This window comes from Chelonoidis abingdonii, chromosome 9 (genome assembly GCF_003597395.2).
Source record: "Chelonoidis abingdonii isolate Lonesome George chromosome 9, CheloAbing_2.0, whole genome shotgun sequence".
Classification (NCBI taxonomy): domain Eukaryota; kingdom Metazoa; phylum Chordata; order Testudines; family Testudinidae; genus Chelonoidis; species Chelonoidis abingdonii.
Genome location: NC_133777.1, coordinates 49,775,430 through 49,792,806, shown reverse-complemented (window position 1 = coordinate 49,792,806; position 17,377 = coordinate 49,775,430). Strand labels below are relative to the sequence as shown.

The following is a 17,377-nucleotide window of genomic DNA, read 5'->3' as shown; positions in this document are numbered from 1 at the left end:
TCTAATGTGACTTGGCTGCCCAAGAAAATTTGTCCAGATTATACGCGTTTTTGATGACAGCATGACAGGCGAAGTATTGTCTGATGGAGCCAATTGCCCCCTTAAACATCACCAACGGCGTGAAACAAGGATGTGTTCTCGCTCCTGTCTTATTTAACCTGTTCTTTGCATGCGTCCTCAACCATGCAATGAAAGATCTGGATCGAGGTATATATTTGAAATACCGGCACGATGGTTCACTTTTTGACCTCTGTCACCTGAATGCAAGACTAAGACAGTGCAGAAACTCCTTCTTGAGGCACTCTTTGCCGACAACTGTGCCCTCATGGCTCACACTGAAAATGATCTTCAGCACATTGTCAACAAGTTTGCTGAGGCCTCGCAACTCTTCGGACTAACTATCAGCCTCGGAGAGACAGAAGTTCTCCATCAGCCTGTACCTGGACCAAATGCTTCTGTCCCAAGTATCTCCATTGATGGCACTCACCTTAAAGTAGTGGAGAACTTTAAATACCTGGGTAGTGTCATATTCAGTGATGGATCACTGGATAATGAGATCAACGCATGAATATCCAAAGCAAGCCAGGCACTTGGCTATCTGCGTGTCAAAGTTTTAAACCACCATAACATCTGGATGTCAACAAAACTGCTTGTGTACAGCGCTGCTGTTCTTTCATCTCTTTTGTACGGGTGTGAAATATGGCCATTATATAGGCAGCACATCAAGCAGCTCGAAGCATTCCACATGCGTTGCCTTCGCAACATCATGAAGATCCACTGGCAAGACAAAGTGCCCAATCTTGAGGTCCTCGAGAGAGCCCAGATGACAAGCATTGCAATGATGATCATGAAGTCACAGCTATGTTGGAGCGGTCATGTCAGCCGCATGGATGCCAATAGAATCCCCCGCCAGCTTCTCTATGGTGAGCTCTCCCAGGGCATCCGGCATATAGGTCATCCACAAAAACGTTACAAGGACACCATCAAAGCCAATCTGCAGTATAGCAGTATCAAACCCAGGGACTTTGAGGACGCTGCCAGCAACAGAACACAGTGGCGTGCAACAGTCAGAAATACGTGCATCACCTTTGAGGAAGACCGCTGCCGGCATCTACAAAAGGCACGCAAATGACGTCACAGAGCACCAGCAGCGCACAACCCACTGACTGCGAACTTCCCATGCACCATCTGCAGCCAAATGTGCACCTCTAGAATTGGCTTGTATAGCCATCAGAGGGCACACCATGAGACCAACAATAGATAATTTGCTCAGATTTGTCATCATCGGATCGATGGACTACCAAGAACTGCTACGGTGATCTGAGCAGTCTCCATGCCTGCCGTGGTATGGTGTCCGCAGGAAAGCAGAGTGGCAGTGGATGCATGACGATGGTTTCCAGCCCTACTGCACCATCTGCTGCCAGAGCGGGAGAGCAGAGTGGCAGCGGAAGTGTGACAATGGTTTGCAGCCCTATTGCACCGTCTGCTGCCAGAACAGAGTGGCAGTGGAAGCTGTTGTTCGATGATGATGGTTTGCAGCTCTGTTGCACAGTCTGCTGCCAGAGCAGGAGAGCAGAGTGGCAGCGGAAGTGTGATGATGGTTTGCAGCCCTACTCCACTGTCTGTTGCCAGCAGCACCCAGGACACAACAGTGGTGGCTGAGCTGAGCGGGCTGCACACTTGCCGTGGCATGGCGTCTGCGCAGAAAAAAGGTGCGAAACAATTGTCTCTCACGGAGGGAGGGGTAACTGACGACATACCCAAAACCAACTGCGACAATGTTTTTGCACCATCAGGCAGTGGGAGCTCAACCCAGAATTCCAATGGGTGACCGAGACTGCGGGAACTGTGAGATAGCTCCCCATAGTGCAATGCTCCGAAAGTCGCCGCTAGCCTTGGTACTGTGGATGCACTCCACCAACTTAATGTGCTTAGAGGGGACACACACAATCGACAGTATAAAATCACTTCCTAAAAAATCGATTTCTATAAATTCAACCTAATTTCGTAGTGTAGACATACCCTTAGATTTCAATGAGAATACTCGTGGAGTAAAGTATTACACAATGTGAGTAATGGCAGCAAAATTGAGCTTCTGGTTATTAATGTAAATATTTTTTTGAAATTTTGAGGGTAAAACATACCTCAGCAAGACAGGAAATTTTCTCTTTAAGACAACTAAAAAATTAAATGTGCTGATCAAAGACTCATACCAAACATCTCCCTTCAATTTCCATCTCTGCTTTCTTTAAAAGTAGTATAGGATCTTTCCAGATAAAATGCTTAGATTTTCTGCTAGTTAGTTGGTCTTGCTGAATAATTAGCAACTACAGTAATACGCAATACAGAAAGTGAAACACAGTAAGATTAAAAATATCTTCAGCAAATTTCTATAAATTGATATAGTTGTCACAGTTATTACATGATAATGTAATACATGTATAAACAGATATATTTGCATATAAAATAAACTGCATATAGCAAGTAGGAATGTGAAATTAAATTCTGTGCTTACATTCTGATAACTAAAATTAATCATTTTAAAACAGACTGAAAACTCACAGAAAAATCACTATCATTGTCAGTTTCAATGTTAATGTCATTATTTTCTTCTGCTTCAATTTCTCTAGTTAACTGCTCTTCTTCTGCAATGGCACTAGCTATTGCTTCTTCATTGGCCTTTTCCAGGCGATCTGCTAACTCTTCTTTTTTAGCAAGGACTTCTGCCATAGACTGTATAGGAAATCAAAAATTAGAACTGGACCAGAAGGTTAGAAATAAGTAGTTTTCCAAATATGGATCATGTTACATTTTTAGGTCAATTTACAGTCATTTTCTCTAGTAGTTGTAGTACATTTAAAGGATACATTTAATGAATTAATTTAACAGACTAAAATCCTAGCAGTTTCAAACAAATTAATTAAATAGCTACAAGAAAATCTCTTACAATATGTTATCAAAATGAACTTCAGGAACACTTTACAAAGGAGGAATTTAATCTAGCCTGTGAATCTAGACAATACTGTTGGAAGTCTGAACTGAGTTTTAAGTGGCATCCTTGCAGATCTGCAGTATAGGAACCCAGGTAGAACACATGCTTTGGAAGCTGCAGTATTTCTGGCAGAATGACTCTGGAGAGTTCTAGAACAAGAAGAGGTTCTTTTTTATATAAGCTGCGGTAGAACTAAATATCTACTTAGATATTTGCTGATTTGCTATGGGATTCTTCATAAGCCAAAAACAAGTTATGAGGACTACAAAAACTCGTTATTCTCTCAATACAAAATTTGAGACCATAACTGTACTCTGCATACAGAATGGCCATTCCATGAGAGGATCAGGGAACAAGACTAGCTACATGATGATGAACATAACTTGTCCTTATCTACACAGGCCAAAAAGTCATGGCCAACATTATGTCGGCTAACTCAATTATTAGAAGCCATGATTATACTCAGTAACATCTCCGAATGTAGGCAAAACATAGGGGTAAATGGATAATTCATTCATCATGATCCTTCAATTCCTTGCCCCCCTGTCAAAGCCAAGAACAAGGTGACACCTTTGATTAGAAAACGGTCTTGCATGTCAAAGGTATTTTACTTAGTATCATGAAATAAAAGTTATAATTAAGATTAGCAGTCTGTTCTTGGAAGTCCTCTTGCTGCAAAGTGACATGCATGTGTGATGTTAATGGTATGGGAGATTAATGTCAGAGATTTTAACACAGTTTCTATCTTGCTTTATTAGACAAGAAAAAGTTCTGTTTGAACAGTATGCAACATATTTAAATTGTACACAGTAAAATTATTATTGAGATTGTTACGTCAGCACTAAGGCACATTTTTTTAAACTACCAAATTGTTGAAAGGATCAGAAATAAAATATTCTTCATGCTGCTTATACTTCAAAATAAGCAAACAAAGAAAATAAAGAAAAAAGTATAAGGAAATATTGTATATTGTACAAGGTCCCTGGTAAGAAATGGCACCAAACCATATGTCAGCCACGCTTGCTAGTTGCATGGGAAGACATAAGAGAAAAGTTGGCTTGATTTTAGTGGGGAAAGAAGTCTGACCATTCCAAATGAATTTCAATAACTCATGCTCTTCCAATTCAAGCAATTAGTGGAATTACTGTAACAATGAACGGGAGGCCTGTTTAAAATCAACAATTATGAAAGGAAGTGAAAAATAATTCTGATCATATGTCTCCAGAAAGAACTGGAGTTGTGACTTTTGTAATCCAAATCAGTGCATTACTGTATTTTAGCCTAACTCGGATGTCTTACTGTAATCAATTCTAGAGTTGAATGTGCTTGGACATAGGCAAAAAAATGATTTTTTGCCATACTATATACATTTGGTGCTCTGTGGACTTTTTCACAACTTCTTTACTAGGCTAACATTAAATATTGTGCAAAGCAGAATGAGAAACCCAAGGCACATCTCTGTAATTTATTCAGAATTCTTGTAAATTGTCTTACCAATCTGGCAGCACTCACATTTGAAATGTCTGAGGGATCCATTTCACTTTCTATCTTGTTTTTTAATGCTTCATGCTGTTCTTTACTACCAGAGATCAGGGAGGGAGATTCATCAATCTGTAAACTTTCTGAAGTATGTTCAGTGTCTACGACAACTGCCGGCATTTCAGGGGTTTGTAAGCAAGAACTGTCTTGTAAAACCACATTGCCAGTGTTTCTGGTATCTTCTAGTGTGTGTGCTGTGAACTAATAAAAGACATATTTACAAAATAAGTTAGATGCAACACATTGATTTTCAAACATACTACTTGAAAAAAAAAGCTAATAAAAATACTGTACTTAGCCCTCTTATTGCATGTGATGCAAGTAGTGCCGGCGTTAGTTAAAGTTGCCTGACGTTTTCCATCTACTTATAACTTACCGTTTGAAAGTGCTGGCCTGAAGCTGATTTTTTTTTTAAGTTTTCAGCTAAAAGGCTCTTGTGTCTCCATGCTTTGGAGCAGAGACATCTAGCAGCAGGGGTCTTCCTTGTGCTAGGGATGTGCCTTTTGCTATCCTCATAAAAATTAGGCCAAACTGGGCCATATTATAAGCCTCAGTTTGCACATGTTCCATACAGAACCCTGCCTCAGTTAGTGCATAGGACAGAATATGCTCGGTGAATAAATCAGCGTTGTACAGTGAATGAGGCTGTTCTCTGCAGGATACCTGCTTCATTTGTTAAAGGAGCTGGAAGGTATGTATGTAGTAAATGAGGCAAGGAACTGCAGGAAGAGAAAGGATGGTCTCATGATTAAAGCAATTAAATTCCATTCTGGGGAACTGGATTCTATTCCTCCCTCTGCCAAAGTTCTTATATGATGTTGTGCAAGTCTCTTAAACCAAAATTTTCACAGGTGACCACTAATGGTGTGTTCATTACGTTTTAGGTATCCAAGTTGAGACACCTCAGCAGTGCTGAGAACTCACAACTGCAACTGTAGACTGCTCTAAACACTAAGGGCATGGCTACACTGGAAACTTCAAAGCGCTATCGCGGGAACGCTCCCATGGCAGTGCCTTGTAGTGCGAGTGTGGTCGCACACAAGCACTGGGAGAGAGCTCTCCCAGCGCTCCTGGTAATCCATCTCCATGAGGGAATTAGCTCTGAGTGCTGGGAGTATAGCTCCCAGTGCTCGGAGCCTGTCTACACTAGCACTTTAAAGCACTCAGACTTGTTGCACTCAGGAGGGTGATTTTTCACCTCTCTGAGCCAGCAAGTTTGAGCGCTATAAAATGTAAGTGTAGACAAGCCCATAAGTGATATAAAATGTTAAGTACTCTAAAAATCAGCTCAAAACCAGGGAGTTAATTTTGGGTTACAAGTCTGGGAAAACAGATGTAGAAGACATGACTTTGAGAAAAGAAGACAAGGATAACATGTGGAAATACAGTACAACATTCTTTTATTAAGGCCTACAATCTTCCCTCCCTTTTTCCCTACAGAGAGGACTAATTGAGATTTGAGGGGGTGGAAATATCCCCAAAGCAGCAAAATGCAGGAACCTGTGACTTCACCAAAGTCAGTGTGGTTGCACTGCTGTATAACTAAAAGCAGAATTTGGCAGAAGGGCTATCAGACCTATTCAGTGTTAATACCTGTATATAAATAAAAGCTGGAATATGTTATCTGGGCCCTTACCCTCCAGGGAAGAAGATGGGAGGACTGGTATAGTAGCAGATCTCCAGGCTCTACCCCTCCTCAACCCATCTACTTCCTGCATTCTCACAAAAAGATTGCCCCCAGAGCTGAGCTACACACATACTGTGGGTTCTCCAGAATCCTGCCACCCATTCCTTATGTAGAATCATGACACTGGTCCTTTTTCAGAAAAGACCATCCAGAATTGCAGAGGCAGGAGCAGGTATGCTTCTTTGAGTGTAACTGTTAAATCAGTGGGATTACATGGGTGAATAGGAGAGCAAAATTTGGCCTCACATTGTTAAATCAATCAATACGCATACTTTAAGGATCATCGTTCTAATGACTTAAACATAATTTACACAATTTCGTTTATACTGGCATCAACATTATTTATATCACAGTCATTGTTGCTAATATACTTATTTGCAATATTTATATTAGCTTGACTGATGTTTACAGTGTAGTCAACACTGTTTATGAGAAAATCAATAGTAATATAGCAAAATAAATGGTAATTTTATGAAATAATGTTGAAAAACACAAACATTCCCACTACAGCAAAAGAGTTCAGCACAACAGTGGAGAAGACTACCATACATATCTTCGTTACTAAGCTTTCCTAACAACATTTTAACCAAACTATATTGACCAGTAAATAATTTCCACCAACATTACTACTATTACAAATGATGTTATTACATGTACTTCTAGCAAAGCACATTCCCTTTGACTGCACTGTAATATCTATGCACCTAGGGTTTTAAACCATGCTCATACACCAGTTCATTTTCATGCAAAGGATTAAATTTATGGCCAGATTTTGCCTGGCCCTTGCACAGATGCAATAACGAGAGGAAAGAAAGGATTGTCCCACTCCTTTGCTATTTCTATCATCTCCCTGCATGGAAAGCAGGTAAAATTGCAATCCTGTCACTTTAGTGATAACGTATATTTTTAGAATACAGAGTCTGTCACCTGCCCGTGCCCCCCCATAGGATTCTAGTCACCACCAGAGGAAGTGGGGAGGGGCCACAATAAGTGTCAAAGGATATATCCCTTATACCACCCCTTCAACATCATCCATCAGAATGTCAGCCACAAAGGGACAATTAGGCTTCACTCCTCTAAAGAGAGTTGCAAGGGACATACTCCATGTGCCAGGGAACTCCAGGAGGCACTGTAGCTCTGAACCATCCCCAACGTGGGCATGTAGAGTTGACAGCATAACCAGGCACTCATTGTACATAAGTGAATACAGATAATTTTTCTGATGTACTTTAGTTTTTAATATTTGGTTGTCTGCGCTAGGAGCTACTGTTAAAGCCAAATTTGATTTTATACTTTCAAAAACATTAAAACATTTTGGTTATTCTTGCAACAAATAATGTGTCCAATCCTGCAGGCCTTGTGGGTGAGCAGATCCACTGACTTCAACTAAGTTGCCGACTACCATACTACCATGCCCAATTATTTTTCTAGACACTGTAAAATATATGGAGCATCTCTATCTGATAAGAGTTTTTTTATCACTGTCAGTTTATGTTGCCACCTTAATGTTATTCACACTGTAGTTTCTGTATATTAATCATAATAAAAAGGATTTGATAAAAGTTCCAAGTGTTTTAAAACCTTTCAATCAGGTTAAAGAATAAGCCACTGGACATAACAACCATGATTAATGTTTCCATATAAACCTTAGCAAAATATTACAATAATAAAAATAAAAAAATGTTTCCAAATTACACTGACCTGAGTCCTTTCAGCAAGAGGATGCTCACTCAGATATAAAGAATCTTTCTGCAGAAGTTCTGTATTTTTGGATGCACTATCTTCATCGAATGAATTATTCTGTTTACTTTCTGATTGTCTGAAGACTACATTTTCTTTGTCACTGTCATCCTTAGCTCTTAGTAATTCTGCAGCTACAAGAGTTTTTGTTACTACAGCTGTAGATCGAGATCGAACAGGCCTTCCACGGTGAACTGTTTCCCATCCTTCTGCATCCTTCCGTTCTACACAAAGAAACAAGAACACCCCACCAAGAAATAGCTTTATAAATACAATTTTGCAAAGCCACAATTAGCAGTTTTATTGTCTAAATTGTTCTTGCACAACAAGAACACCTTTTCTCTTTAAAAATATATGGAAACCTATTAGACACTATTCAAGAATAATTTTCCTTCCAAGGGACACCATTGGTTTAAAAAGCCTGGGCCCCATCCTGCAAACTCCTACATACATACTTTACTAGTGGGAGTAGTTCCATTGACTTCTAAGGGGCTACCTCCATGAGCCAAGTTACTCATGAACATAAGGGTTTGTACTTTTTTTTTTTTTTGGTACGTACACATACTTTTTAACAATAGATTTTTCTGATCTATGTTTCTATTACCATTCTCAGGCCCTGATACTGCAATCAGAGCTCGGTGCACAGACTCTTGCACCCATATAGACCGCGATGACTTCAATGGGCTTCCATTCAAGCACAAGGATCTACCCATGGAGATGCACTTGCAAGACTGAGGCCTTATGCTACTAAAAGTGAAAGCATTTTTTAAAATATAATTTAATATTTTTCTATGCCTGCTGTTTGTTTACTTTTTGCATTTCGCTCAAATTGGATCATAGAACTACACTATTTGGTGTAAATTTCCAGATAATTTCACTTTCTGAGTGTCATGAAATAGCAAAATGCTGCTAAGTTTGGGTTGCAGATTGAAGCGTAAGTTAATTTATTTAGAAGAGCAGTTTCCATTGATTTTTTTTTTAATTTCATGGAAATGTGTCTTTTGATCACAGGTTTTATACAAGTTCAATGTTAAATAATTATACAAACTCAATATTAAATAGTAAACTCTACTGATTCAGTTTAGATCCCATCCAGTAACTGCTAAATAAGAATAATATATATAGTTAATATCCCTAAATATTTGCAGGATCAGCCTTATTCAGCCAGACTTTGTAGGATTTGTACCCTACAGAGAAGAACATACAACATTACCATTATTTCCAATGCTTAACAGCAAATGAGTTCTCACAAAGTTTAAGAAAGACTCATTATTAAAGTTTCCAGCAATCCTTTTGCTTTCAAAAGTAAACTGAAGAAAATCTTTTTTTGTGAACTTGGACTGTTTAGCATATAAGTATATTGTATACTGGCAGATGGTCTGCACTCTAACAGACATAAGTATGTATTATCTATAAAATCCATTCAGGAACAAGGAAATTTATTCCAAGAGAAGCTATTTGAAAATAAAACCCTTTTGTCCTTTTTAAAGTTTGCCCTTGTTCTTTGAATTTTGCCCTCTGTTGTTACATTTAACCAACAAAATATGTGGAAAGTGTACAAACAGTCTTGGCTTTTAAAAATAATAATAATAATATAGGAAATAGATACATTTAGTACTTTTAATAATCTTTCACCTTGCTGGGCTTTACATCATTCTCTAGTGACCAAGGCCCCTAATCTGCATACAATTTATTTGCTTAGTTTTATGCATGCAAGAAGTTCCACCAATATTGATGGGCCTACTCATGTATATGTATGCCCAGGTAGTCACAGAAAAAGGCTCAAAAAAGAACTATCACAAAAAAGGAATCTTAAATTGAACACAGTTCTTTAATTTAAAAAATATAAATAAAATAGATGCTTTTACAATACTCTGTTTAAGAGAAAGAGCACAAATTAGCAAAGAATCTTAAAACAGTCTTTAAAAAAAAAGTATGACAAAATAAGTAACAGAGAAGCCTAATATGTACTCTCTTGGATATTCTCAGAATATTTAGTTTTTCATCCTTTATGAACACTACAATTAATCATTTTATTTTAAAACAGGAAAGAAAAACACTCTTTCAAAAGTTTCCTTGTACAAAGAAATACTATTTAGAGCTTGGAGTTAATCCATTAACCAAGGAGATGGCCAACACAAACACTATTATCTAGTAAAATATTGAAAAAATTAAAGAAAATAGTAAAGGAAGAGCATCTCAATATAAGAATAAACTTAGAACTCAAAAAAACTAAGGAATTAACTATGGGCAATATTTTATCGTATACCTTTGGTATAAACTGTTTTGAAGAACCATTCCAATAAAAAATGGAAAGGTCTGTAAGAAAGAATGTTTGTCATGATTGAGAGCAAATCATAGAAATGAAACTGACAAAAAACCGCTCAATTCTGTGAGAGACTAATCTTAACATAGTATATACTAGCATAGTATAACCAGCATATAAACTCCTCTTATGATCAAGGTATCTCAAAACCTTTACAACAGGAAAGTTGGTCATGTGATTAAGGCAAAAGGACTGGGAGTCAGGACATCTGAGTCAAAATTTTCAAACTTAAGTGGTTTCATAACTTACTTATGCCATTATTAATTATTTGCAAAAAAACAACCAGGGGTACTGGTTAAATTATCATTTGATGGCGTGCATGTAAGGGATAATTACAGAACTGGATTGATACATTATGACAAATTGCACATTACTCTTGAAGATTTTGGTAATGTTTGAATTATTGGATATCTGATTTATAAAATGAATATATAAATATCTTTAAAAAATATATTGGGTGCATTATTATGCTCTTTGAAAAATCTTGTGCCGCTCCGGCAGCCAGACTCACATTGTATCTGGGCTTCAGGAGGAACTGGATCAGCTTTAAGTATTGGTGATCAGACAACCATTTAGGAAGATGAGGGTATCAGACACCTGTTCCCCTTGAATGACATTAAACAAAGTTACAATACAAAAGGCTATCTTGCCTTGATCTCCATTTTTGTGTTCCAGAATCCTTTGTGCCTCCAACTCTGAAGCATCACTGTAAACCAGCACAAGGGCCCTGGCATCAAATCCTGTAAATCATTAAGTTTAGTGCCAGTGCACCTAGGGATTGTACTACAAAGTGTTGCAATGCTAGAGTCTTGGGATTTCCAACAACAACAGAGGTTGTTGCATAAAACAGAATGTTACCAGCTTATTCTACTTCGATTAACTTCAGTGGGAGCTGAATTGGGACCAACTTTATTGGGAGGCTAACAAACTTGGAATTGGACACAAAACAAAGCAGTGTAAATTGCATATTTATTCTTTGCCATCCTTCAGCACCTAACATTTTGCAATTACTGGGGACTTAATCTAGTTATCTTTTTTCCCCATTTTGTACAGAAAAACAAATATGTGGAAATGCTGGAGTAGATAGATAGTCAATGAAGTCAATGGAACTATAGGGATATTTACGTCAGCTGACTATCTGTCCCCCAGGTCCGACGCAACCTATTAGGTGACGTAGGCAGTCGCCAAGCGCGCTAACATTTGGGGGGCAGCAACCATGGCGGCTGGATCTTGGGCCACCCCGGTCGTCAGCGGTATTTTGGGGGCGGGACCTTCCACCACCTCTGTCAGGGGTGGCATTTCGGGGGCAGGACCTTCCGCTGCCTAGGGCGGCAAAAAAGCTGGCAGCGCGCCTGCTGTCCCCATTTTTGTTTTTAAATAGATCAAACGTATAGATGCTGTAATTCAAGCATCTGTTAATGATAATTCCGTGGTCACAATTAGCATAAAAATAAAAAGGTTGTGATCTGTTAAATATTATCAAAGCTGATAATCTGAGATAGCTGAAATAAGAGCAATCAAATATTTACAAATCAAACTGCTTTACATTACTTCAGAGAACCCATTACCTGCAAACTGGTCACAGACATTTTCAACACAAGCCACAAAACTTTGTGTGAATGATTCTGCAAGGGGCTTTTTCTGTTTGTTGATAGCAGCCAAAGACAGTATATCTCTGCAGAAGGCCTGTGCTTATTCCTCCAAAATAGTATACTTAAATAAAGATGAGAGTGTGCCTCTGGTTAGAGTTATGGAGACCTGAAGTTAAGAGATCTGGGTTCTATTTCTTGCTCTGCTGCGGACTTACCATATGATCTCAAGCAAGCTATTTAATCTATTTGTGTCTCAGTCTCTCTGTCTCTAAAATGAATACTACTATTTACCTATAGTCTCAATTTATCTAATAGTGTTATTACCAGATCAGGATTACACTATCTTTTCTCCAGGAACTTACTGGAAGCAGGAAAATTTCTTCACAGATCATGGAAATAATACTGCTGACTTATAACCCATGCAATTTATAACCCATAACTTTAAAAGATGTAAATCAGGATAGTCCAGGACACCAGGACTTCCCTTTACGCCAATAACATTTAAGGAATTGTACAGCCTGATCCAAAGCCCACTGAAGTCAATTAAAATATGTTTGACTTCAGTAGGTTTGGATGAGGATGGATCAGGAATGTAGTTCATAGGAGGGTTGTGAGGCCTAATTATTGATTGAAAGCACTTTGAGATCCTGGAATGAAAGGTACTATGTAAATAGTATGCATTAATTAACTATTATTATCATCGTTCCATTATTAATATAAAGAGATGAGAGAGGAACAGAACTCCAACAGGAGTCCTCAATGTCCTCCACTAAGTTTTGCAAGGGATGAAAAAAAGTAAACGCCACAAAGTTATCCCTGCTAATGTCAATTAAAACAGCAAGAAAGTTCAAACTTAAAGATAAGTTGCAAAGATTGGTTAACCCTACAATTATGTGCTAAATGCTGCAAAAGCAAGCACAGGAAAGACATTAAGCACATAAAAAGATTTTTTTTAAGTTAATTTTGGAATAATTTAAATCACGTGAAGTCCTGCTGGCTGCATCTAAATTACCATGATACTGAAAAAAATACATCATTCTGGGACAAAAGAGCAATCAGAAACTCTACAAGCACAATGGAAATGTCCAAAAAGGAATCAGATAAGTGGAAGATTTTAAGTATGTCATGCAATTCTGAAAAGTTTTAAAGTTTCCTTATTTATCTTAAAGGTGTTTTAAAGTTCACCTTTAAGACAAATAAGGAAGGACAAGGCACTAAAAGAGTTTTGGATAGAGTTTCTTTACACTCAGAGTACATTATATCCACTGACATGCTTTATTTGATGAGGCTCTTCCAATATAAATATACTTTTACAACAGTATTCTGCTGATTTATTTTTTAGGTACAGGTATGAAACTGGAGCCTTATACTAGACATCTGACACCCATTCATGAACTCAAAAGTTTATTTTTTTAAATCTTTTTCAATTTTAATTTACCCTTCACCATCTTATGTTCTCAACCACTGCAAACAATACTATTTTAACACAAATTTTGCAGCACTAATATTTTCATTGACATTAGCTCACTTGGCTCTTGATCTTGAGCAAAATTAACACTAATCAAGGTATTATCCCTGGTGTGTAACAACTGTTTTCAGAAGTCTTGAATTATTTTCACAGAGCACACTAGCTATTCTCCACATGCTAAGTATCACATGCTGGATTTGGTTACTTGCCCAGTTTTGTTAATAATTCATTCTCTAGTTTTGCTTGAACTTCCCTGTCTCTGCTTGCTCTGGTATTACATGGAAGTAACATGCCATCTGTTATCTTGAGGCCCCCATGATCATTTGGTCCTTATTCCTTCAAAGTTACTCTATGTGGCAGAACTGCACAGCAATCTTATTGGTATAATCAACAAGACACATTTATCCAAGTATATGCAATACTCCAAGAAGTTCTGCCTTATGAGATCTGTGCTCACTTAAACATTTCTTTGCCAGTGATTTATTACCTAAGCCAACTTGGCTTTACCCCATCATTAGTAACCTTTAAGTCCCAGGTAACTTTTATTGTATTTTAAATCTATATAATATTACTGTAGGTACTATAGTGACACTATGGAGAGCTGTGAATGTATGAGTGTTGGAAACATAAGCCCAGTAGGAACGGAAATTATTTTTCCATAACTTCTGGTAAGCCAAAGACAGGAGTATAGGACAGAAGATAGGAAAGAAAAAGAGAAAATACAGAAAAAATGCAATGCTGTAAGAAGCAATAAATCTTGACAGTCATAATTAGAAGCACTGTCTCCACAAGAGTTGACTCAGGCAATGGATATAGGTAAAATTGTTGAGAGACCTAAATCATCCGATCTAGTAAAACTAGTATTCACAACGCTTTTTTTTTTTAAATGACAAAAGAGAAGAGGAAAAGGAGAAGAGAAGTACAATTTCCAACAGAGATTATGTCTCCTTAATGTGCAATAAATCCTGCTTTGACAACCTAGCAGGGAACAAACTACGCCTTGATATCTGTGGTGATATTTCTCCAATTTGCTCCTAGTGCAGGTCTGTTGATGCTGTCCTACATGTAACCGGAAGCAAGATCAAGCTTGCAGGAGTAGAGCTCAGCCAAAAGTAAACCTGACAAATATCACGTTCTGTGAACAAACCACTGTCAACTAGAGCTTTAGAGACTGACAAAATTTTCTCTCTCAATTTATTCCCATTTCTCTAACAACAGAAGAATATAGTGGGTCCATTTCTCAGGTCCCAGTCTGCCAGCACAATATAGACTTAAATACAGTGGATCCAGATAGTAGAGGATTCCCTGTAGCAGCACTACACCCCTCTCTTCTTTGTTGCTAGCACAAGGTGTACACAGCCAGGAGAAAGAGGGGTACAGCTTTCGATTAGTTAAGACTAGAATGCCAAAAACCGAAAGGCGATGTAATAAGAAAATGAAAGGCTATCAGGGTCGTGTTTGTCTACTTTTTGGAGAGAGACTACCTGATTCCTAGAATCCAGTATGTTGTATATAGAAAAAAAAATCTCTGAATATCACATAATGTAAAATTAGTAAAATCTGCTTGTCACTCATTTTTTATGAATTTGGCCTGGTGAAGGGAATCACAGTTCTAGGTATATTTAACGGTCCCTGATTTTAGCTTGAAGTTGTCTGTCTGTTCAAAAACCAGAAAAGCTGGTAAAATTCTGTTTCCAAAAAACTTTTTGATCCAAACAACAGTAAAAAATTCAGTCTTCTCTTTATCATATCCAGAATAGAATACAATAATCAGATCGCTCTGTTCAAAAGCTGAACCTGACCCACATCACGGTCAACTTCAGTTCTTTGCATTTTCTAAAAAGAGACTGAATTAAAGCTTGAAACTTTAGCTGCCTACTTCAAAAATATGGGCAAAGGATGGATCCTCCAGAACAACCATTCCCTTTGTCCTCTTCCCCTGCAGTTACAGCTACATACAGATGATCTATAAGGAGTCACCAGTTTCTTCAGTGTCCCAACAACACGCCTTGATCATCTTCATCGTCAGAAAAAACAATAGGGAGTCTTTGTGGCACTTCAGAGACTAATAAATTTATTTGGGCATAAGCTTTCGTGGGCTAAAACCCACTTCATCAGATGCATGAAGTGGAACATACAGTAGGGTGGTATAAATACACAGCATGAAAAAAGATGGGAGGTGCCTTACCAAGCTGGGGGTCAGGGCTAACGAGCCAAATCAATTAAGTTGGAAGTAGGCTATTCTCAACAGTTGACAAGGAGTGGGCATCACTTTTGTAGTGTTGATCCTCAGAGTTCACCTTAATAGATGTCACAGGTGCTATGTCAGGAAAGGAAACTGGAGAGTTGAGACTGGTGCCAAAATCAACAGTATTAAGACAATCACTGCAGATAAATGTGTTGTCCGCTGTGCCATCTACTCATGAATTTAGTCCAGTGCATTCAGGCCTCTCATGGAATGGAGGACTCCATCCAGCGCCAGTGTCAGGTCAGTGCTGCTAAGCACCAAAAATGCTGCAAAGAACCACATCTCTATCAAAGCCATCTCCTGCTATGGCAATATTTCCTTTTGTTGTATCTGATAATCTTTTGGACTGGGTACCTGTGTAGATTTCAGGGATTGCCAGTAGGTATTGAGGACAGCATAAATCACAAACTAGGAGATAACCTGTCACTTCTTTAAATGGGTTGAACATGGTGCTTTAAAGACAGTGATGGCATATTCTATGAAGAATCAGTGCCAAGTCCCCTGGGATAGCACACTATACTACTAAGGGAATTGAAGCCTTGACATAGGCAAGTGACACAGACATTTCAGGTCTTAGAGCACAGGGCACAGAGACTGAAAGCGATTTTGCAAGCGCCACCTTTCCACAGTAGTTATGCATGTCCATAAAGGATATTCTCTCACTACAATATGCAAACTTAGTAAAGCTTCTGGGGCATCTTCCTTCTTACATACTAGTAATCAAGGTGAAAAAAGAGAGACAAGTGACATGGTGAAGTGTGGTGTGATGGGGTCTCCACTCCACACAGGACTGACCAGGGTTAAGACAGCCAATTAACTGCCCAAGCTGCACCTGGAGGAGGAGCCACTGAACAGAGAACTAAATGATTGCATGCAGGCCCACCTGTGCAGGAACAGGCTCTGCCTATAAAGCCAGGTAGAAGGCTACAGTCTAGGGCTGCTGAAAAAGGGTAGTCACTCCCTGGGAAGAGGGAGGAGTGCTTGGGGGCTGCTGTAAAAGGCCGCAGGAAGGCAGACAGCAGTCACTCCCTGGAAAGGGGGAGGAGGGTTCTTGGAGCTGGTACACACAAAGAGAGAAGGGGAACCAAAATGCAGGAAGCACTCTAGGGAAGGAGCAGTGAGGGCAGAGAGAGGAGGTCCAGAACTGCTGAGCTGGACTGGAACCCAGAAAAGAGGGTGGGCCCAGGTTCGCCTACCAGCCACCAAAGGTGTGGCATAGAAACTGAGGCAGTGAATGGGAAGGCTGCCTAAGACTGCTGATGGACTGAACCCCAGGAAAGGGAACGCTGAGTAACCTAGGGAGAGGGCTAAGTCGCGAAGGAGATGCTGAGGGTCCTGGAGAGAGAGGAGCTGCAGACCAGAATCAGAGTGATGGTGTGCAATCTGTGGGAGGGGTGTCAGCCTCAACAGCTAATCCTCAGAGTGACCAGGAGGAGACGTCAGCCCAGCAGTAAGAGGTGCACCCTGTGACATGTGGTAATAGCATGCTGAACCAAAGTTCAGAGATGGAAGATTGGGTGAGGGGAGTAAACAGGGCTTGAAACCCTGAAGTCTTGAAGAGAAAGGATGTTGATGAAAAATCTTAATATGGACTAAGACTGTAAAGTGCCCAAGAAAAAACCAGAGGAAACCCAAATCCTCATCAATACACTTACAAGTTTGCCCCAGGAGGACTCAGACGCTGTTCAGTGACTCAGCAATATCAGTGACAGAGCAAGGGCCCCTTAGATGATCCAATAAAACTAAGATGCATGGTACAAATCCTCTCAAGTATTTCAACAATGA

At 39.1% G+C, this 17,377-nt stretch overlaps 1 protein-coding gene across 4 annotated transcripts in view; it reads right to left on the bottom strand.

Moving 5' to 3' along the window:
• Positions 1 to 17,377, bottom strand: part of SCAPER (S-phase cyclin A associated protein in the ER) — a 357,916-nt gene that overhangs the window by 252,849 nt on the left and 87,690 nt on the right. For 3 of the 4 annotated variants that reach the window (XM_075069525.1, XM_075069528.1, XM_075069527.1), the window contains 3 exons: positions 7,920 to 8,182; positions 4,487 to 4,732; positions 2,563 to 2,733 (listed from right to left, as the gene is read on the bottom strand). In XM_075069525.1, coding sequence (XP_074925626.1) covers positions 2,563 to 2,733; positions 4,487 to 4,732; positions 7,920 to 8,182 — 680 coding nt within the window. The remainder of the gene's footprint in view (positions 1 to 2,562; positions 2,734 to 4,486; positions 4,733 to 7,919; positions 8,183 to 17,377) is intronic. The other variant, XM_075069526.1, reaches the window with a different exon arrangement.